A 22,812-nucleotide genomic window follows, 5' to 3' on the forward strand; every position below is an offset into this window, starting at 1 on the left:
GAAAAAGATTGGATTAAATTACACGAAGGAGTCAAAGCAATAAACTCGAACATAAGGTTTAAATTAATCCAGTACAATTTTATACACCAGGTATATTTATCTCCCAGAAAACTCAGCAGGATCTTCCCGACACGATCAGATAGATATCCCCGATGTAGAACTATTGACTCGAACTTTCTACATGTGGTATAGACATGTCCAATGCTGTCTCACTTTTGGACCACGATATTGGAGACAATAAAGGAAGCTACAGGATGGACCGTGCCCGAAGAGATACAGAAGGTGGTGTTGGGTCTCCTTCCTGCTCCTAAACATAAAAAAACTAAGCACGAAATTTGTAATGTTAGGGCTTGTATTAGCCAAGAGACACATAGCTATATCTTGGATGGGACCAATCCCCCCCGCGGAATGAGATGTGGTTGAAGGATATGGGTGAATGAGAGGCGGCAGAAGCGATACGAATGAAGAGGGTAAGGCGAGATGACAAACTAGAAGACAACTTACGGGCATGGGCGACCATGCTGACGAATATAACAGACCTACAAAAACAGGCAATAACACCATCTGTGAACAGGTACACATACTAGAGATTGACAAGAAATGGTTAGATGTAGGAAACAGAAAGGGAAGTGACGCTGTAAAGGCAACATTATGATGTGGGAAGGGAGGGGGAGCGAACAGTTGAGGGATTATATTGGTATCCTTTGTTACATGATGTAGGTTGGCATAGCAGATATATTATAAACATGATGTTCAACTTATTAAGCGTGAAATGTGGAAGCATAAGTTTACGGTATAAATATTTACAAAAGTATAAATGTATGTACAACAAACAGCGGATGTTTATAAAATGCCAATAAAGAAGTATTAAAAAAAAAGAAGAAGAAAAAGAATCCAGACCACATATTATAGCTTACACATGAGTGGTTAGTCCTTTAGTTTATCCTACAGCATTGTTTTTGGGGCAGGGGAGGGTGCAGGAATGTTTAAAAACTTTCAATTTTAATATCTAAAGATACGATGCTCACAAAGTTTTGAAAAAAAACCCACAAAGTTTAAAGCAAAAAACCTTTGCACCGTCACTTACACCCACTCAGTAACCTCAGAACATGTAAACTGCACAAGCTCTCCTTCCAGGTCTAGTTCCAAACTGCTGGGTAACATTGTCTAATGCATCTGGTCGACAAAAGAGCCTCATGAAAACCTACAAATGGCAGAGAGGGCCTTCTGTAGCCACATCAAAACTACATTGTTAGTAACTCTATTCTAGTCCAAGAAAATGTGCATTGTTCTTTAGACTAGAACTTCTAAGTGTAGGATGGAACATTATTTGCATCAGGCCAGTGTGGTTTTCCATTTTTTCTTTTTGTTTAATCTGTTTATTGATTTTCACAGGCAGAAAAAAGGAAAATATTTAGCTACAATGCATATGTGGATGTGGAACTGACATAGGGGACTTACAGTGCCCCATCACAAGGGTTAACCATAACAGAGTCATACAAGTGATTTAGATTGTTAATACAGTGGTATAGTAACTTAATACATAGATCTATTGACATATGCAGTTTATGTTCCTAGTGCAACTCTGCTTTAGTAGCCTCATATTTTCAATGAGAGAGAGAGGAAGAAAGTATATTGTGATTAGGCGCGTGTTGTCCTATTAATCATAAAAGTAAACGCCGATTCCATATTGCATATTAGTCTAATCAGTCATGTAATGACAACAAATAAGGGCGAATTGCTGTTTACAAGAAAGTGTGAGAGATTTTTAAACTCTCAAACAATAAAACCAACCAACCCCAGGCATACTGATACCCAGAACGAATCACCCCAGACGCTCAGTACTTACATATTGTGGTCTGTAAGACCAGCATGTCTCTTCACGGCACACCTACTTACTCATATTGCTCTACATGGAACTGAAGACACAGGTAGCCCCTGCGGGACAAATATTGGTCCTCCGTCAACTAGATGCCGGATCCACTATGAGAGGTACGTCTGTTTCCGACTTTGGGTGTACAGCTATTTGGAGAGCTATGAGAATCGAGTTCCAATTGTCCGCTATAAGGAACTTACGCAGCCCCAGGGTATCATCCCTGGAGAGGGAGACACCTTTGCCCAATTAAGAATAGAGTGGGACCATGCTATTAAAGACGGTGAATCACTGGACTTCCAGCGTCTCGTGCCGGAGGCCTTCTCCATGTATGCGCATAGGCAGTAGAACAGCAACTCCCAATCCATCAGGACTCTTTCATATAGCAAAGAACTGAAGACACACGTCCTTGAAGAACACAACATCCCAAGGCTTTAAAAAGCAAAACTATCTCCACAGACCTAGCATCCCTCAGAAACTCAATCTCTGACTGCATCTAAACCTTCAGCCCCATTCAGATGCTCTGCTGGCTCTTGGCGAGCTTTGCACTATATAAATACCACTTACATAGATACTATGGATTCAAGCCCAGGTGGATTTGTAATACGTTCAGACTATTATTTCCAGCTATCGAGATGAGATTGGCTATACACCTGTCCAGGGAAATTTGACCAGGCCTTCCATCCCAGCAGAAGATGTATGTTGTATTCTTTTATTCAGAGGATCTGCTATGCAGTCTGGAAAGCACTTCCATCTAACACTCAAACACCAAAGCCTCTCTGAGAAATTTATGATCTGGGAGAATGTACTTTGCAGATGTTTCGAATGGGTATCACCAGGCAGTCCTAGACTGTTATTTCACGCTGGTGGGCATATTAATGAACTTAGTGTACTGGCCTGTTTGAATGGTGACGTGGTCCTGCCCTAACGTCTCTCCTTTGCCACTCCCAGACAAACCTGCTGCACACCCCATGTGCATGTTTAGATGGCTTGTTTTGGCTGGTTCATTCTCGTTCTGACAACTGCACTTAAGCTGTCGGTCAGCACACTTACCTGGTATGCAATGTTGTGGATAGTGATGTGGTGGAGTGCGGCTGTGTCACTTCTGAATAAGGCGTGGAGGTAGGCCCGGGTGTGCCTGCAACAAGAGGCAAACAAGTGTATTAAAACTAGAAATGGGAAGAGAATAAGAATGATGATCAGAAATATTTCATGCTTGACTACTCCCCTGGCCCAGCCAGCCATGGTTTCAAACTAACATTATAAGGCAAGTAAGACAAACAAATGAGCTATTTGTCATAATGCATGGAAGCTTCACCATTTTGTGAATTGTTTATACATCACAACAAATTGGAACCCTACAAAAGAAGTTCCACGGATTTACTTTCTACTTGTCAGTTAATTTAGATAACGTCTTTGACTAATCATAAGATTCAATACACAATAAACGTATTCCTAGAACCAACCTTCTGGCGGACATAAGTGAGCCAGTGCATCGACGAATATACTCTGACATTAATTTTACAGATTTCAATCAACATTCTCCTTGGTGAAAAAAACACATAGTTTCCTATCAAACTACACCATGCACTATTTAATAACCTATATGTTACGGTAACATGAGTTCTGGTCCAGTGATGCAAGTGCAGGATTCTGCTGATATTTACAAAGAACTCTATCTGTGGCATTGTTGTTTTCAACCGTGGTTAGATTTTGTGAATGACTATACTTCTCGTTCCCCAGCTGTCTCAGGCACTCTATGACAAGTTTCTAAGACTCTTCAGTGGGACTGGCAACAGGAGTTAACAGCCCCAAAGATGATCAGAGATTTGTGTGAACACAACAGACCCCCTAAATAAAGGATTCCTGCTGCAGATCGCAAACAAGATTTCTGGGGGAAGCCACGAGGAAGAACTGGACTTGGATTTACTGATTCCCCTGGTACTTCCTCAGCTCTCAGGATTATAGGGCTCAAGTCAGAAACTCCTGCAGAGGGGAATTAACACCCCTATAACCGGGCACTCATAATGAAGCCCTTAATGTTGTTTTGAGGGGGCACATGCTCAGGTCCTACAAGAAAAGGGTCCGTGAGCTCTCTGGAGTGTCAGAAGGATGTGCTATTCTAGGGAGGGATGACATTCTATACCAAGCTACCCATTATAATGGAAAAACACTTAAGTGTCGTCACCACATCTCAACACCAGCAGCAGCCATCAAGTTCATTAATTTTATAAAACCTATTACATAAAAAACAAAAAACAAAATAGCTGCCTGTAGAAAAGTCCTTTTTAGGTCTCGCCTGACCCAACGCATGCGCTGGGCTGGCGAGACTTTTAGTGTGTGGGTTTTCAGCCACCATCTGTCTTTGATCGCGATCACTTTCACAGCCGCGCGGCCATGTCACTTTCACGGCTGCGTGGCCAATGCTTGTTCATTCTGTATTTTGTGAGCTTCCTATGTGTTTAATCCGCGATCTCTTTTTCTTCCCCGAAATGAGTAACGAACTTAGTTAAGCAGTAAATAGAAAAATGCCATTCCACTGTATCTGAATTAGTGTGCTGGTTAATAATAGAAACAAGCATTTGGAAAGCCAATAAGCCTGGATCTAAATGTGCAAAAGCATGCATGGTGAGCATGCATGAATACTAGCCATGGTGAGCATACATGAATTCGGGCCTCTTGCGTCCTTTTTTTGTCCTGCTGCACACTTAATTTTTTCCTTTTTTTATTAACCATTCTAAAATGGCTGTCTGCCATATTCTAGCACTAAATTAAAAAGTCCTACACAGACACTGGTGTGCCACAACGCATGATTCATGAAACATACCAACCGATTGACGGCATTCTTGGAATATTTCTTTTGCACTAGGAAACACATTCTAAAATGGCCGGCCCTGCGTATTACCAATACATTACCAATGTGGTGGCCATTTTGGCACCTGCTTTTTAAATTTTTTTTTTAGGTTCTGCTGAGAGTAAATCGTGGTTAAACGTTATTTTTTTTAAATTATAAATAAGTATAGATTAATACCTCTGATTAATACCTCTGTCGGTAGCAATTGCCTTTCGGAGAATGGTGCTGAACACTGTGAACATGTGCAGTCGGCTGATCTAACACAATTCCAAAACCACCCTGTGAGGCACAGTTGTGCTTTTAGGGGTGCCATATCTTGATCTTATGCTCATTTTCATCGTTCTGAATTGGTTTGGATCACAATCCGGTCTGCCCGACAAAACAAACTGCCTTTAAGAGGATGTTATGGCCCATATCCAATAACCATTTTTGACTGACAGCTCCCTGATTAACTGCCTTGATGTACAACTCTGCAGCAGATCGGAGCTGAGAACTCCAACCCATGCATATGAACAGATTACATGTGGGAAGACTAGGAATACATATAGAGCAGTGTTTAATGGCTGAAACCTCGCATCAGGGGAAAAAAAGGCTGCCACTTTGGATCATGCTTTCCATTATCTTTTTCATTTCTGTCTCCTCTCGTCTTTGTTTTATTCCCTCGTTCTCACCCCTACCATCGATTACATTCTGTGCTGCCTGTGTCAATGGGCAAGAACCATAATGACGTTTAGTGGTCCTTGCATTAAATGCATTTATTGGAAACTCTCAGTGCTTCATTTATGCTTCATATAAGAATTAACCACTATTTGCAGGGAATTTTAATACTGTTACCTAGTTAAACCTTGTTTTTGACCTGTTGTCAATTGATGGGACTGGGAATTCTAACTATTAATTGTGGTTTGCGTTCATACATCATGTAGTGTTGTTTTCATTGTGTTCTGTCTTGCATCACTATATCGTGGTGCCATAGAATCAAGCGTTGGAAATTTGGAGAGATTTGTATAGGGTGGCAGATGAAACTAGATCTTGAAGAGTGAAGTCTGCTATACAGAGTTTAGGGACAGGGGCCATTTGTGATCAATTGAAGAGCCTTTAATTCTGTGAACAGACCGTACACATCATACCTGGGCATAAAAATGTATATAAAAATCCAAGTTATTTTTCTAAATTGGTCTCGGATTTATTTGAGTGTGTGTCTAATTTATTGCCTCTGTGCGCACAACACATGCTTAGCATTACCCTCCGATAAGCCTAAACTGCTCTCCCAGACTACCACAAAAGAGAGCATTTAGTGTTATCATTTCTGTAAACCAATAAGGGTTGTTTGGACTCTTTACACAGGTACCTCGTTTTAGTACACTATGTAAAGAATTAGATTCCTTCACTACCTATGCTAGGATGTCATTCAAATACTGTCCTTGGCCACATGCATACCAAGTACACATACACACTATTGGAAACAACCCAGCCCCTATTTGATGACTGAGGGAAAGGAAATGTTCTCTGCACAATATGAGCTACTCGTAAAAGAAGACCACAAACTCACTAATTCAAGGTTAAGTAAGAATTACCACCCACTCAAAAAAGTAAAAAATTTCCTGATGTGGCAAGATGTGCTCACAGGACTTTCTATGCTGTCAGCTTCTCACGAGCCGCCAATCTCAGGTCGTCTTGTGAGAAACGAAAGCCTAAACTTTAGATGCGTAAGAAAATGCATTTCAACCCTGTCGAGCACCCAGTCAGAAATAGAACCCACTTGGGTGGCAAGGGAAACAAGCATTGGCATAGCCAATAGGTCTCGCCTTTGGGACCTTATAAGTGTTTAGCCATGCAACAGTTGCATAACACAATATTTATAATGTCCCAAAAGCGAGACCTATTGGCTATGCCAAGCGGCCGTGAAAGTGAAAGTAATCGCGGTAAAGCGCGGCGCGTGCGCCCGCGCACATGCACTGTAGCTCTAGGCTGGCCTGGTAGCACTTTTTGGAGCCCTCTCAAGAAGTCTCGCCAGACCAGCGCATGCGCTGGGTCAGGCGAGACCTAAAAACGCAGTAAACATGTTCCCGCTTAGAGATTCAGCAAATACTTTAAGAGACAACAAAGTCCTTAAGAGAGGCCTCTCCCCAGTAAAGCAGTCCCCTGAACAAATCCTCTTATACTACAACCGGGAAGAAGTTCTAAAAGCCCACAGAGCAATCTAATCCGATACCACATTCACGGCTGACAGGCACACTCAGAATCCAGACACTGACTTACCACCAGTACCCATCAAACTACCTTTCATGGGAGCATGGAGGATAAGGCACTTTTACAACTCATCCACAAACCACCTCATACAAATGAAATAAATTAATTTCCAATCTTGAGTCACATGAAGAAGTCACCATGTGTTTGTTGCTCAAATGCTCCCATGTTCTCAAGGGGAAATAATCTCCTGCATCAAATAGCACAAATGATTAAAAAAAATATCAATATAGTTTTCATTCACTCAGTCCCGATTAACATGATCATTTTACAGGAGCGTTTAAATGGCATTATATATGGGACAAAGTATTCTCAACTGTACATTATAAGCATACTGAGAGTCACCGAGAAGCTCTGTGACTAAAAAGAAGAACAAAGCTGAAAGGGGAGTTCTTTTAAAACGTATAGTATATTCCTTAATATACAGGATCACACTTCCCCAAACTTATTTCAAATGCATGCTCTTGTGTGCTTTATTCTGAAAGAGATACTACAGGTGCAAATCCATAAAATAAATGTGTACTGTGAAAAGCTTCAAATAATTGGTTGCAAAAACATATTTAAAGCAGTTAAAGCGACTGTAATTCAGTATGTGTGGTAACGTGTAGAATAAGTTCAGATTTCTTGTAATGAAATCCAGCAGTGCAATAAATAAACATTCTATGGCAAATGATACCTTATCTGTAAAAATAGGCAAGAGATATAAAAAAAAAAAAAGATTAAACAAAAGATGTAATTCTGCTCAGTGACCTGGCATTTGCATTGTCTATTGGTTTTGGCCAGAGGCATCGTGATGTCACAATTTAACTGTAATGAAGCATTACAATACAGTACACTGTCATTTTCTTATTAGGAGTGACTGCTAATGTCACAACTAGACTGTAATAAAGTTGGAGACTGAAATTGCAGACTTCCAAGCATTAATGAGCCACAGTGCGCGATTACCCATTATGTATCAACAGATATTAGGTTTGGCAACTTATAGTGCACAAACATCACTTGTTTAAAAGGACAGGTTTCACAGGGACGATACGATGTCATGCAGAGAATCATTTTCCACAGTTTACGGAAACAACATAATTCTGGTGAACGATGCATTTAATTCCAATGGTAGAGTAGGTTCAGGGCGATTTTCTTCTTACCAGCCACTGGTCTTGGCGGTGACAAACATTTACAGATAGAAGCAATAAAGAATGGTGCCTAGTTTCCTCACTGTCCTCAACAGTCTTGTGTGTTGTGGAAATTCTGTACCTTTTGCACGTTGGGCAGCTACAGTTCTTGTCGATGGGCTGGAAGTCTTTGGCATACTGCTTGTGCTTTAGCTGCAGAGCGCCCCATGGGACCAAGGCTGAGCCGAACCGCTATACCGATACAAAACACAAAAGACACAAACACAGATCAGAAATTGAACAGGGCTCAGCAAAGCAACATGCAATCTCATCCATGCACTGCTCTGTGATGTACATCCAACTACAAAGTAATGGTAAATAAACCTGCTGTTCAGAAACTGGAAAAAGAAACACATGGTAAGCATTAAGCCACTAAGTTTATTTTGGTTAAACGGTCGCTGTGACTGAGGATTCGATGCAGTGGCGGCTGGCTTGTACCGAGGTTGCTGAGGCAGGGGGAGGGCACAACCAACTTTCGACCGGGAAACTGCACTACCCAATCCTGGCACTGCTCTCACAGCATGAGAGCAGAGGCAGGATTGGATTGAGCAGGCTCTCTTAGAGCTTCTAAGAGCACTGGAGGCCTGCACTTTCTCTAACCCAGATGACTGAGACAGCTAGGTTAGAAAATGTTAAAATGTGCATGTCTAGCTGGCCGTTTCAAGACGAGCAGCCAAAGAGACAAGCACATTTTAAAGCGCACAGCTCTCTGCTGCTGCCACTCAGTAGCTATAGCCCAGCCCTGACACTTAGTTCGAGACGGGTCACAGGTTGCTGAAAAATAAAATGGTAATAAATAAAAGTTATTACCATTTTATTTTTCAGCTCTGGGGCTTGTGGGGCGATGCTTCTCTGCTCAAATCGTGGAGCTCCCCTTGATTAGATCATGCAAAAGAGGGGACAGGGAGAGCCACTGAAATTCGATGTGCTATCAGGTTCATCCACCCTTTCTGCTCTCCTCCTTTTACCATATTCTGTGGGATCCCTCTCTCCTATGCTTTTTAGGTCGAACCTAAGCCAGCGCGCATGCACTGCTCTGGCAATCTGCTGTGGTGGAGTAAGGACCAGAAGCCCCGCCCACTTCCTGCTCATATTTGCGATCGACTAGTGTCAATGTCTGTCCTAAATGCAACCTTCTGATTTGTAAATAGGATTGTTAGTCCCTCCTTAGTACCGCCTCCTCTTAATTTGTCACATCCCATGGCGAGTGCCCCCTTTACTTCGGTTGTTAAACAGTACGTGTTATTTAGACTGTGAGCACTATTTTCTTTATGCAGTTTCTCTTACTGCAGGCACGACTTGATTTGGTACCATCTTTACAACCCCACCCTCCCTCCTGTTGTCTCTGCCTTCTTTACCCCCCCCGCCATCCCTCCAGCTGTCGTGCCTTCTTTACCCTCCACCGTCCCTCCCATTGTCCATGCCTTGTCCGCCCCCTCCCTAACCTTGTCTGTGATGCTATAGGTCTCGCATTTACGTGAGTTTAACCCGTTCCCTGCTCATGACGGAACCACTCCGTCATGAGCCACGGGCGCCGTGTGCTCATGACGGAGTGGTTCCGTCATGCTGCGGCCGTTGGCGGCCGCTCCGCCCACGCGGCACTGATTCCCCGCCTGTGCGGGCGATCAATGCAAGTGGGCGGAGTCATGACGGAACCACGCCGTCATGAGCACAGCTCGCCCGTGACTCATGACGGCGTGGTTCCGTCATGAGCATGGCTGCGCCGCCCTTCCCCGCACCCTCCCAGCGCCGCGGCGGAATTTGTGCCGCGGCGAAGGGGTTAAGCAATTGTAAATGACAATGCCTTTTATTTGTGCTTTGGTTTTTAAAACATAAATAAAATGCATTGTCATTTACAACGCCAATAGCTTAAACTTGCGTAAATGCGGACCCATTGCATTGCAAATGCTTATATTGACTCTAGTCAGCCTTTAGCCATCTGGCTCATTGGTTCCCACCAATGAAAGAGAATGTGGCTATCACATACACACAGTGTGATCTGTTGCTTGAGGTTTTCATTCGAAGGGTGTTGTTGGTGACTGATAGCAGTACTGGGTGGGACCAGTTATCCAGAATAGGAGGCAGACCACGGGTGTTTTCTTCCTAGCATGCAGTATGGCTCTCAGGGTTACACCTTCCACTGCCCCATCAGTTTTGAACTGGTACAGACCGCAAGAGAGACACTGTAGGTTATTTATTACCCATTAAGCGCCTGTTATGAGATTATTTTGTGTGTTGTAGAGTGCAGCAGTACTTTTTCATTTATTAAAAAAATAACTTCTTTTATACAGCGCTTTTTATCGCGTTTCTGCCTTCTCTAAGTGCTGTATGTGAACTACACAACAAGTACAAAGAGCTAGTTCTTTTTACAAACTGAAATATAATGATCTTGCTATCCAACACACACTATCACGTTGCCTACTACAACCACTATCTGACCAATCACAATCCTCTTTTGATTCACAGAACGCTCTGACACGGCTGAGGTCTGCTGTTGCAGCCTATCCTGGCTAAGGGCGGGCGTGGTTTTGGGTTGTCATTCGTTGGGGATGCTCTGGTCTCTGTTCAGTACATTAGCCTCCAGGAAGCCATTCATCCCCACACATGTCTGGTCCATACTAGGCTCCCAGGTTCGCACAGGCCTCTTCTCTTTCCACTTCTCAGCACTGACATCCGCAGGATGTACGTGTTGCTCGGGCAGTGGTGCGTGTGTGCCTCACAGGGAGGGGAAGAGGGTGGAGGTCTGAGGTGACATATATAGCTGAAGCGCGAGATGCAGAAAGAAGGTGGCAAATATGAAACAGACTCATAGAGAGATACTGGAGGGACAAGGAAGAAACTGAGGGGATGGGTGAGAGGGAGAGAGAGTGTATGAACTACCTTATTGAGCACGTTGTTTTACAACAATTGTATACCGAGTCATTCAAATAAAGTAGACCTGCATCGAGGGATGCAGATGCCGGGAAGAGCACGGTGACAGAGCAGAGTGAAAGGATCTCTGTGTTAAGGCAGTAACCGACCTACCCATTTACATAAACTAACACGAATTTGGAATGCAATAGGTCTCGCATTACTGAATCTTTGAGCTATTGGCGTTGCTAATAATAATGCAACGCTAATAGCTCAAACTTTCAGTAACGCGAGACCTATTGCATTGTAAATGCTTGTTAACATTATGTCAATCCTTTGATCTTCCTACTCCATTCCTTTCCTTGCACAGCTATTTTCTATGGCAATCACACAAATTATCACGAGTCTCAACTCTTCCGCTCCCTCTTCAATTGCTGGACTTGGATGTCAGGTAACTATTCGAAGTTTAATGCTAGCCCAGCCTCGAATCTCTCGCCCCCTCTTCTGCTGGACTCTAAACCTTTGAAACCGGATGTCATGCAACTATTTGAAGCCTAATGCTAGTAAATCAGAGATATTACTTTGTGGGACCTGCACAGACTGTTGGATGCCCACCCTGTGGCACACTCCTCTCCATGTGCAGCACCCACAGAGAAATCTTTGGGAGTTTTGTTCGAGAAGGCCCTTTCACTGTGTGGCCAGTAAGCTCAGCAAATGGCTTCCAGTCAAACAAGGTATTCTTTTCAAAACCCTCTGCATTAGGTACAGGGTCTTTTTTTTTTTTTTTTTTTAATCAGCCACTGAATTTTCTATTGTTTGTGTCCCTCCCATTCGTCTCCAGCCAAATCTATAGGCTCCATTAGTCAAATGCTCTCTTTGCCGAGGGTGAGGCTTTCCTTTGTGATAGACCGCTCCTTGCCTGGGCGCACCTCTTGAATAACTTGCGTCTCCACTTAAAAGGCATTTCTTCTAAACTATCTTTTAGGAGAGATTTGAAAGCATTCCTTTCCTCTCTGTCTGTGCACAGTGTTCTCAAACTTCATCACTAGTTGTTTGGCACCAAGAGACCTGTATTGATGAATGACTGCTTCATAAATTCTCAAACTAATTTAATTTTATCTTCATTTTCAGTGATGTTACCTTAGTTCCAGCTCGAAGTCCTGTAATACTAGGCTATGATGAGCCGGTCAGTGGCAGCAAGAGAGGCTCACTGGATGTATGTAATTCAGACCAGTATGGCTGCAATCAGAAGCCTCCACCGCTCTAGCTATAGACATTTCAGAATTGCCCTCAGTGCACTAGGAACCATTGCAACATGGCCACAATGAGAGGTCAACTCAGAGGTGTGGTTGGGATATAGATCAGTGTGGTCTTTAAATAATCAATGCTGGTCTGATAAAGGTGGATTTATTGCTTCAGTATGAACTGGAAACTGTTTGGTCACACTTGGCCATACATTAAAGCCTGATAAGTTTTAAAAACAAATGTATGGATGGTCATAGTAACTCACCCAAAGGGTTTTTGGGAAAAGATACAAACAGCACATGGTACTTTTTATTTAAATGAAATTTTAGAGAGTGCTGTTAAAGTTCTCGCCCATAGATCTTTGGTAAATTAGTAGTGAAAGAAGCATTTTAAAGCGCATTGCATTAGAATTTAAGACAATTTTATAGGGGTCACCGTCCCCAAGAAATCATTAGAAACTGTTTTTGGAAATGGTGCACTTTAAAGCGTATTGGTTGGCATTACTCGAGCGTTCAAGATTTATGCAAAATGGTGGTACACTAGATACTCAAAATGACTCAAATTGCCCTAGACATCTCAACATTAGTACTGATGCTGGGTTATGAAGCTTAAATTCTACTATCATGTTGAAGGCTCACCGATTTGGTTTCACATTCGGTGTTTAGCCCAAACCAATGTCATGGATGTGTGGCCCTCTTCCAAGGACACAAGACTGGCAATAAGACACTTTCCTATGAAATGACAATGCTGAGACATATCTGACTTTACAGCCCGTATCAGCACATCCACATAATATTTAGATTCCCCCAACAAGCCTATTTTTTGCGCCATAATCCATTATTCACATAACTATTTATAATGCGTGTTACAATGTGTACATGCCTTTTAATATGTGCAGGGAAATAGGGCCTATATTCCAAAGAAAATGTCTTCTTCGTGTTTTACTGGATCATTCTGGACATTCTTTTTTATTACAAGCACCTGCTATTTCTTCACAGATGCGGTTTCTTTGCTCCTTTTTAAAGATAGATATGGTTGTTGTGCAGGTTTGAGGGCATCATCTATTTGGATTTTGTTACGCATGCCTAGACAAATCTCTTTCTTTAGTCTTGAAGAACCTATAAAAAAAAGATAGCTTCACAGCAACATTGCATTGGCAGGTTACAAGTCGGCTCCGAATCCCACGAAGACCCTTACCAATGAATTAGTAGCAAACCTGACATCTTTTCATTTTTTGATCTCATATGCCCAAATAGTCAAATAAGTCAAAACTGAAAATCGTTAAAATGCACTTTGACAGGGGTCTATTAGGGAAGGATTTTACATTAAATATTGCAGCAAGTGGTACATTTTAAAGCACAATGAGCATTAAACACAACCCAAAACAGAACAGAACATAAAAGCAACTTCACAGAGACGTTTTAGAGTTAGTGCCCAAGGGGTTTTGAGTTTATTATTGATAAAATGGCATTTGAAAGCACATTGGATTAGCAATATTTTCTCAAGAAAGAATAGGTGTTAAAATCTATTTTAACAAAGGTTTGGGACCCTTCTAAATACATTTTTCTGTAAAATTTTAGCAAAGCGCACATATTAAAGCGTGTTGGACCAGGAACACTGGTATGTAGGGTTAACAAATCTTCAAAAGAGGTGGGTAGTTCTCACCCCAAAGATGTTTTGCAAAGCATCAGTTCGAAATTGGATATTTTACCTCACACTGAAAAATTAACATTGTTTGAAACTGGACAGGCATTTTAAAGGTGTTGTGAGCTGCCAAGCATCAGAATGTCATGTTTCTCAAATCAAGTAATTGTATGCCCTCTAATGATTTTAAAGGTTAGAGATGCTCCAAATATTTGGCGGTCTTTTCGAGACATCTCTTTTTGAAGTATAAAAAAGCAGTGTTCCAGCTTCGGCAGGGATCCTGCTTGTTTACAGAATATAAGAAACATTACTATATGAAGTAAAGATGTTCACTCTCTACCATAACTAAGGATTTTGTACAGTGAGAATTGGTGACCGCATGGAACAGATTCATGACATCTAGCACTTACAGCTGAAATTAATGTTTTTAAAACTAGGATGCATAATTTAACTGACTGCATGGAACTGGCCAGAGCTAAGTTGGTGCTAACATGAATTTCCATGTCATACATTAGGTATCAAGTTGCTATATATTTAGGGAACAGAAGACGTTCCACTTGTAGAAGACTGAGTTAGCTTTAATAAGGTCCATTTTTCTATCCTCCCCTAGCCATCACTAGGAATTTAACCACAGATTTCAAGAAAGACTGACCCCCAACAACAGCAGCAGCCCAACTAGGAGTGAAAAGTTGGCACCATCATCTAGAGCTCATGTTGGCCTGTGTGAAATGTCATTAACTAATACAGCGCTGTTTTGGTTCTTCTCTATAATTTAATGGCCTGTCTGATTAGAAACATGTGACTACATTTCCCAGGATACAACGAAAGAGGTAGGGCTGGCTAGCACAATCCTAAACACATTCATGTATTAGTTAAAGTCTATCACCACCCTCAACAATTTCATACCTCAAATGGTTCACAATCTCAGCTTCTCCAAACAACCATGTTACATAAGTCATCTTCAGTCAATCTTGGCCTTCTATTCAACGTCATATTGATTTCTTGCAAGTATAGGCACAACAATCAACACGTGCAAAGAGCTATTGGCTACGGCGTCATACAAGATATTGGGTACCATGGCAACTACGCAAATAGCTCTATGCACCCTTAATACAGCGGAGTGCACAAGGTTTATGGCAGGCAAGCAAAGTTATCAAGCATTCAAGGGCAAGTGTCTCTCTTACACTCAGCTAAGTCAAACAAAACGATGTCAATCAAAGTCATTGGTGATAAGGTGACCAGTTGAGTCAACAAGCACACCAGCCTCTGTGGTGGCCAGGGTGTGTTTGTTTAGCGAGACTGACACAGCCCTCTAGTGTGCTTTCCCTTCTACATTTGCTTGCAACACACAAGAGTGCAGTTCTGTGCCGCCGAGTGTCATTTTGCGCTGGGCAGTGATTTGTACCTTTGGTGCTGTAGTGTGCAGAAGTATACATGCTCCTCCAACCTAGTACTGGGTTTGGACATTGCCAGCTGTTTTCTTCGAAGGAGTTTTAGTTTTGAACCATGACGGGGGGGGGGGGGGTCTACTCGCCATAAAATAACTCGAGAGTTCTGTCCACCCACTTCCACAAGCAGCAGGATATGGATTAATTGTAGGCAAAGCTTGAACTAGCATGGGGTGTGTGGCCCGCATAGCTGTACTGTGCTCCACTGCCAAGGTGGAGTGCTGCAGGCCAAATCTCTCAAGTGCACCACATCAGGTGTTAGCACGTTATCCGGTCCTGAATTTCACTTTGCATTCTGGTATCTGTAGCCCTGCATTTTATAGTGGAAAAATAAATGTACAAACCCCAAAATGTAAAACTAAATGAGCTACTCACATTTGACACTAGGCACAATTAGGCTGCGGGTGTGTAAGCTCTGCCAACCCTTGGACTGGTGATAACTGTGTCTCAAAGACCCTTAACTTTGCATTGCGTGGTGCACGACTGGGCTGTGAAACATCTGGTCCCTGACAAATTCAGCCTCCCACACACCCACAGCTATGCTAATGGATTGTCCCTGTGTAATCCTTTTGAGAATCCGTGAAACCCAACAATTCCCCTAAACTAGTTGTTGTCAAGTTAAATATGTCCAATACGCTCAGTAAAAAAGTGCATGGAGTGGGTAAAGGTTAGTATGAAGATGGCAGCGGATACTAAGGTAGTATGCTCTGCTCCTGACATTCGATAAAAAGCAAACAAGAAGTGTCCCACAGGTTGCACAGCTGCACTAAAGAGTATTGTGACAATGTAAGGGAAATGGTGGCAGTCTCCAAGTGCGCTAACCCAATATGGGTAGGGTTCTGTTGCAGCCTGATTTTGTGGGTTTTTGGGATGGCATGCACTGAGTGAATATGTGACGTTACAACGCGATCAGTTACATCACAGTACGTTACATCGCAGTTATTACAACGCAAGTCGTTACAACGTGTACAAAAGCTACAGGAAGGACTCTGAGGCACCATGTACAAGAGGAAGCAGCTAAACACGCATGGGAGGCCCAGTCAATCTCCTACCAAGCAACAGTGTCAGCGACAGAAGAAAATAGTACATACTCAGTTGTGTATATGCTCACGCACTCACTAGATCACACTGGTCTGAGTCCGTATGCTGGCACATGCACTTATGACACACGGCAAACCTAGGGTGGGCAAGAAGTGAGCTTTCAAGGGTGATTCAGGCCTCACTCTGCGACACACAATGCGTTGTGGGATTGCCACACAGGACCAACTAGCAACTGGAGAAAGCATATCAGAAAGGCATCTTTCTACCATGGCATGCAGGAAGGAGAGTTCTATGAACACTCTAGAAAGCTGTGCTGCAGCAGGGAAACAGAGTAAACAGGAAGTGAACACGGCATTCTCATAACTTGAAGGCTCTGGTAGGAAGGTGAGCACCCAAGCCTGATTGAGGAAAACAGGCTATTTATAGAAATGCTTTTCCTGGAACTGAAAGGGGAAAATAGTCTCAGTTAAAATAGGCACGCAGAAGGGAGTGAAAGATGTATACACAGTTGTATATTTGCTGGGAGAAAGGGTGCAGGAAGTGGGAGTTCATAGCTGACCAGTGGACACTTGACCAGGATCAGTTCAGTGTACCAACAATCTTCCTATAAGACCAGCATATTCTCTTGTAAGAGAAGCCTTCACAAAACCAGGTCTTTTTGTGACCGATAATTTTGAAATCTCCATTGTACGTTTTGGGCGATTTCCTGTTGTAGGCACTAGGCCTTCCGACACATGGCTGGTACCACTTTTATCAGGGAACTAGAGGGAATGCTGGCAAGGTGGAAGTTGGTGGCTCCCTGCAGATTTCAGAACTTTCCATCACAGAAATGTGAGGCAAAATGTTTATTTTTTACAAAGTTTGAGGTTTGCAATGTATTCTGGGTAACATAACCTTGTGAGAGCCACACAAGTGACCCCATCCTGGATTCCGGTGTGTGTCTAATTTCCAAAAATGTATAGGTTTGCTGGGTTTCCCTAGGTGCCGGCTGATCTAGGGCCCAAAATCCACAGCTAGGCATATTGCAAAACAAGCATTGGCATAGCCAATAGATCTCGCCTTTGGGACCTTATAAGTGTTTAGCCATGCAACAGTTGATGTTATTGCACCAAGTATATTGTGCTGCATAACTAAATACTTATAAGGTCCCAAAAGCGAGACCTATTGGCTATGCCAATGCTTGTTTGTTTAGGAGTTTTCTTAAGTGTTCGCTGATTCCTAGTGCTGGCTATCACGTACTATTTTATCAGATAGAAGTGTTACTGCCAGCGCTGAAAAGCACTTAGCTCCCCTCCAAGGCGCTATGGCCTGTCTTGGGTAGGATGAGATGAGATGGATGCTGAAGAAGGGTCTTGTGACCGTATCTTTTTCATTTCAGTGAATGTGGACCGAGTGAACTTAGGTAGAAAGATATTCAATAAATAAAGTCTGGCCAAGCGAAATCTTTCTTAACTTTATGTGGTAAGGTCGAGAGGTGTACACTTCTAGTCTTCGCTTTTGGTGTTTGTTCCAGCTTCATTGCGCGGCAAGGTAAAAAAAAAAAAATCATTAGCATGTTTCTGTTCGGTAATGCGCGCACCTCAAAGGTTTCCACCCGCAGGCGTTTTCTGCAGGCTGCTCACGAGGCAGGCGAGTAAGAATGCTCCGAGGGCCAATCTGTGGCGAGAAAGTAGGAGGTCTTTCATGCAAATACAAACAAAAGTCTTAAATCTTTTGATCTTCCTAGGGATTTAGAGAATTCGCTAGAACAAATTGAGGGATTATATGAAACAACAAATATGTAAAAGTGCAACAAATTAACAGATGCTGTAACCGATCCCTGAGAAAAATGTAAAGCTGTGATCTTCTGAGGTTCGTCACTAAAAACACTTGTTTTCAAAATGTGACATGACAGGGAGGTACGTACGCTGGTTTTAGGAAACAGTTTCTCAAATGCCGGTGTCTGTTCATATGTAAATAAATACAGCTGAAGGGCAGCGTTTGGTTGAATCTTTTTCGTATCTGATATGATCACGTCTCCGGCCCTGAGGCTGGTTGGGTATATTAAGGAGACGGAGAGGGCAGAGCGAGTGAGACTAGCAGCTGTTTTCAAACACACTTGTGCTTGTCGCAAACATCCGCCTTGCGGGAGCGAGCAACAGCCAATTAGCATGCGCGCCGCTGCTCGCTCCCGCAAGGTGGATGCCGCCACAAGCACGAGTGTGTGCTTCAAAAAGAGCAGAGCGACGGCTAAAGGCCCTCCTATGCAGCGCATGTGCGCTGCGTAGAACAGAACTAAAAAGGGTCCGTTTTCACTGGATAAATATGATGTATCCATGTTGCGTTTTGGGCCGTTCCCTGTCACGGGCACTAGGCCTACCACAGAAGTGAGGTACCATTTTTATCGGGAGGCTGGAGGGAATGCTGAGCGAGTGGAAGTTTATGACTCCTCACAGATCCCAGAACTTTCCATCATAAAAATGTGAGGAAAATGTGTTTTTTTATTTTATTTTTTTTACGAAGTTTGCGGTTTGCAAGGGATTCTGGGTAACAGAATCTGGTGAGGGCCACACAAGTCATCCCATCCTGGAATCCCCTGGGTGTCTAGTTTACAAAAATGTACAGGTTTGCTAGGTTTCTCTAGGTGCCGGCTGAGCTAGGGTCCAAAATCCACAGGTAGGCACATTGCATAAAAAAAAGTGTCAGTTTTCACTGGAAAATTTTATTTGTATCGAGAGATTTAGGGTAACAAAGAATAGTAGAACAAGTGTTATTACCAACTGACTTTCTATGCATTTCTACCTTCCAAATGTAAGACAGTGTGTAAAAAAGACGTAATTTTGAAAAAGGCCCCCTAATTCACATGCTAGTATGGGTAACCACAAATTCTGAGATGCACAAATAACCACTGCTTCTAAACTCCATATGTTGTTCCCAATTCGGAAATACATAGGTTTTTTGATACCTATCTTTCACTCTTTATATTTTACAAAATTAATTGCTGTATACCCGGTACACAATGAAAAATCATTGAAAGCACAGCTCAGTTATTGGCTCTAGGTACCTTGGGTTCTTGGTGAACCTACAAGTCCTATATATACCCGCAACCAGAAGGGTCCAGCAGACATAACGGTGTATTACTTTAAAAAATCTGCCATACAAATAAGAAGTTACAGGTGAAAACGTAGGCACAGATCGCAGTTTTTTCAACTCAATTTCAATATTTTTTATTTCAACTGTTACTTTCTAGAATTCAGAATTGTGTCTACTTTTCAGAGGTGTATAGCTCTCCAGGATCCATTATTGGTTCCACACCCATTTCTACCACTAACTATAAGGTGGTTCAAAGCACACAAAAATAGGAACAATAGGCTATGTCCCACAAAAATTCCAAAACTGTGTAGACAAATTTGGTTTCTGACAAAATTCTGCCTGTACCTGAAAGCTGGGAAGATGGTGATTTTAGCACTGCAAATCTGTTGTTGATACCATTTGCAGAAAAAAAAAAAAAGACGCTTTCCTCTGCAGCACTTTTTTCCCAAAACCCCAAAATGTAGCTGTATTTTGGCAAATTTGTTGGTCCCCTCCTGGGAAATCCACAATCTGGGTACCCTTACAATCCCCAGGATGTTCAAAGAAAAGGACGCAAGTTTGGCGTGGATGCCTTATGTGAACAAAATGTTACGAGGGCCTAAATACGAACTACGCCAAAAAGCCAAAAAAGGATTCAAAGGGGGAGGGAGGGGGGAAGGAAGGGGTTAAAAGTGTTCTTTATTTAAAGGTATTGTTATTGCTGCTGGTATTGCTGATACTAATGTTTATTCCACAAACACTAAATAGTTTTATTAATTATACTGTATGCACCTGGTTGCAATACTTTATTACTTATAATGATTGCAGATGGACTATGGATAAAGAAGTCAGTGACAGAAAGAGGCATTATGACATGTGCTTTTGGTCTTTAAGTGTCGTAGCATTTACCTAATGTAAAGTGACACCCCCCTCTGTCATTATGTGCTGTGTCGTAAGGGGGGGGGGGGGGGGGGGGGGGGGGGGAGGGGAGGGGCGGAACTGTTTTTTTTGGGTCATGACCCGAATATAATGTTGCCAAAGATATTTCCACCAGCTTTTTTTTTTTTTTTAATTTGTTATTTGTTGACAGGCTGACAAGTAAAACATACATTAATACATGTATTGACGGACATATATATATATATAATCAAGAAAACAGAGATGAAAAAATAGAAAGACAAAGTATAGATTCTCTGATAAATTATAACATTCTTTCAACACAAGGCCAAAATAGATAGCTCTGGAAACGAGTTTATAAAGAAAAAAAGAAAGAAACTCGTTATTAGGCGCATTAAAGCTCGATATTTGACTGTACTAAACAGATGGAGAGAGCCCCATCATTCCACAAAAGTTCCCCAACTGTTTTCATATTTGCTCAAGGAGCTTATTCCCCTAAGGTTCGCTAATGCTAGCTCCATCGAGTGAATCTCAATTACCAGTGCCCACCAATCCCAGACCGTAGGTGGTTCGGAGCAGGTCCAGGCTCTGGCCAGAATTAATTTGGCACAAGACATAAGTATAGTGGCCAGGGCAGCCTGTGGGAAAGAGATAAGATAGATATCTAACAAAACCGAAGCAGCAGTAAATGTGGGTAGCTGAATCAGCTTGATTTTCAGAACCTTCTGAATGTCCCCCCAAAAGGCCTTAAGAATAGGGCAAGAGAACAGCATATGTGCCAGGTCGGCTGCCTCGGCGGAGCATTTGGGGCATTTCGTGCGATCGCTGTAGGAATTGTTAGAGGACCATTTAGAGATTCTTTCGGGCGTGTAGTATAGCATGCAGCTCGTTCTAAATTGTTGGAGCCTTAAACTGGATGATCGTACACGCTTGTTGATATTTGACAGGGAACACTCTATGTCTCTTGATGTTATATTTAGGCCTAGTAGCCTACCCCACTTATCAGCTAGTTTAAGGCAATCGTTTGATTTAAGACCGATTAAGAGACTGTAAGTATCACTTATTACCGATTTGTTTTTTCAAATCAAATCAAATCTTTATTTTTGATCATTTAGATCATCAAAGATATAAATACATAGCAATTTTTAAAATTTTGAAGTTTTCGATATTTTAAACAATTACATGTAAACAGTGGCTTTCGAAAATTTCATAATACAAGCATTAAAAAACATGAAAGAAGATAGTCCAAAATCTTATGACATTATACAACCCCCCCCTCTTTTAAAAGACGAGATCGAACATACCACATGGCCATTAGATACTTTGCCACAGCAAAAACAATCGGAGGTGACAGATCAGTTTTTAGGATTCTGAACGCAGGCAGATATTTCCTAAATCCCATATTTTTAAGAATGGGTAGAAGCCAGTACTTCCTCGCTCTTTGGTAGGCTTTACAAAAAAGGACTGCATGTAAGTCGCTTTCCTGCGGATATGCACAGGCTGGGCATTGCTCTATTGTTGGAGGCTGGGACCAAGAGCTGGTAAAGGCCCTCAGAGGTAGAGAACCATATCTCCACTGTAGGTAGAGCTTTCTTGCCATCACAGGAGCCATGCCATCCAAAACACTTTCCATTAGGTAAGAGTCTTTCAATTGTATAAATGTATTAGTCAATGAGCCCACCCGTGTACTGTCTAGAGCGGTATTCAGCTTTGACTGATAATAAAGTTGTGAGAGTGCCTTTCGAGGGGTCCTCCTGCTTAAGTTAACAGGGTCGGTCCATAATTCTGGTAGGCCTAAACTTTCACATAATCTCTTTATGTATCTTAACCAGGGAATGTTACTGATGTTCGGTAAAGCCAGGAACTCCTGCAGCTCGCTTCTATAGTCACTAAGTTCCTGGCTGCTCCATAGTCGATGCCAAAAGGTTAGGGGTTTTAAACCAAGTTCCTCAGCAATTGGCCTAAGACCTAGGTCCAATCTCAGGGGAAACAATGGGGTACTCGAAGGGAGGGCCACCAGCTGCCTGAGAAATTTATTCTCTGTGATTGTTAGGTTTTTAACAGGAGTATGGCCCCAAAGTTCCGCCCCATATATAACTGAGCCCCGAGCTTGGGATTTATAGATGTGTATCATGGGGCCCAGAGGGCGATATATAGATTTACCCGCCATTCTAGTAATACCCCCCACTTTCTGTGATAATTTCATGTTTGCCTTAATCGTATGTGTCCCCCATGTCATTTTCTCATTCAGGGTTACCCCCAAATATTCGAATATGGAAACCCTCTCCAATCGCACTGTACCCAACAAAGGATTAGGACGTGTTGAGGGGGTAGGGTTCAGAATCATAAATTTTGTCTTGGAGGCGTTAATTTCGAGGCCCCTCTCAGTACAAAATTTCAAGAACCCATCCACTGTCCGTTGGATTCCCATGGGGGATTTAGACAGCAGCAGGGTGTCATCTGCAAACATTATGGCAGGCACCCTGCTGCCAT

The 22,812-nt window shown here is 42.4% G+C and overlaps 1 protein-coding gene across 1 annotated transcript in view; it reads right to left on the reverse strand.

The window, feature by feature from the left end:
• QTRT1 (queuine tRNA-ribosyltransferase catalytic subunit 1) overlaps window positions 1–22,812 on the reverse strand; it is a 232,031-nt gene that overhangs the window by 83,442 nt on the left and 125,777 nt on the right. Inside the window, exons 8-9 of the mRNA XM_085600680.1 lie at window positions 8,226–8,335; window positions 2,927–3,011 (exon numbers count right to left, since the gene is read on the reverse strand). Of these exons, the coding sequence (XP_085456806.1) occupies window positions 2,927–3,011; window positions 8,226–8,335 (195 nt within the window). The remainder of the gene's footprint in view (window positions 1–2,926; window positions 3,012–8,225; window positions 8,336–22,812) is intronic.

Source organism: Triturus cristatus, chromosome 4_2 (assembly GCF_964204655.1).
Source record: "Triturus cristatus chromosome 4_2, aTriCri1.1, whole genome shotgun sequence".
In the NCBI taxonomy this organism is placed as follows: domain Eukaryota; kingdom Metazoa; phylum Chordata; class Amphibia; order Caudata; family Salamandridae; genus Triturus; species Triturus cristatus.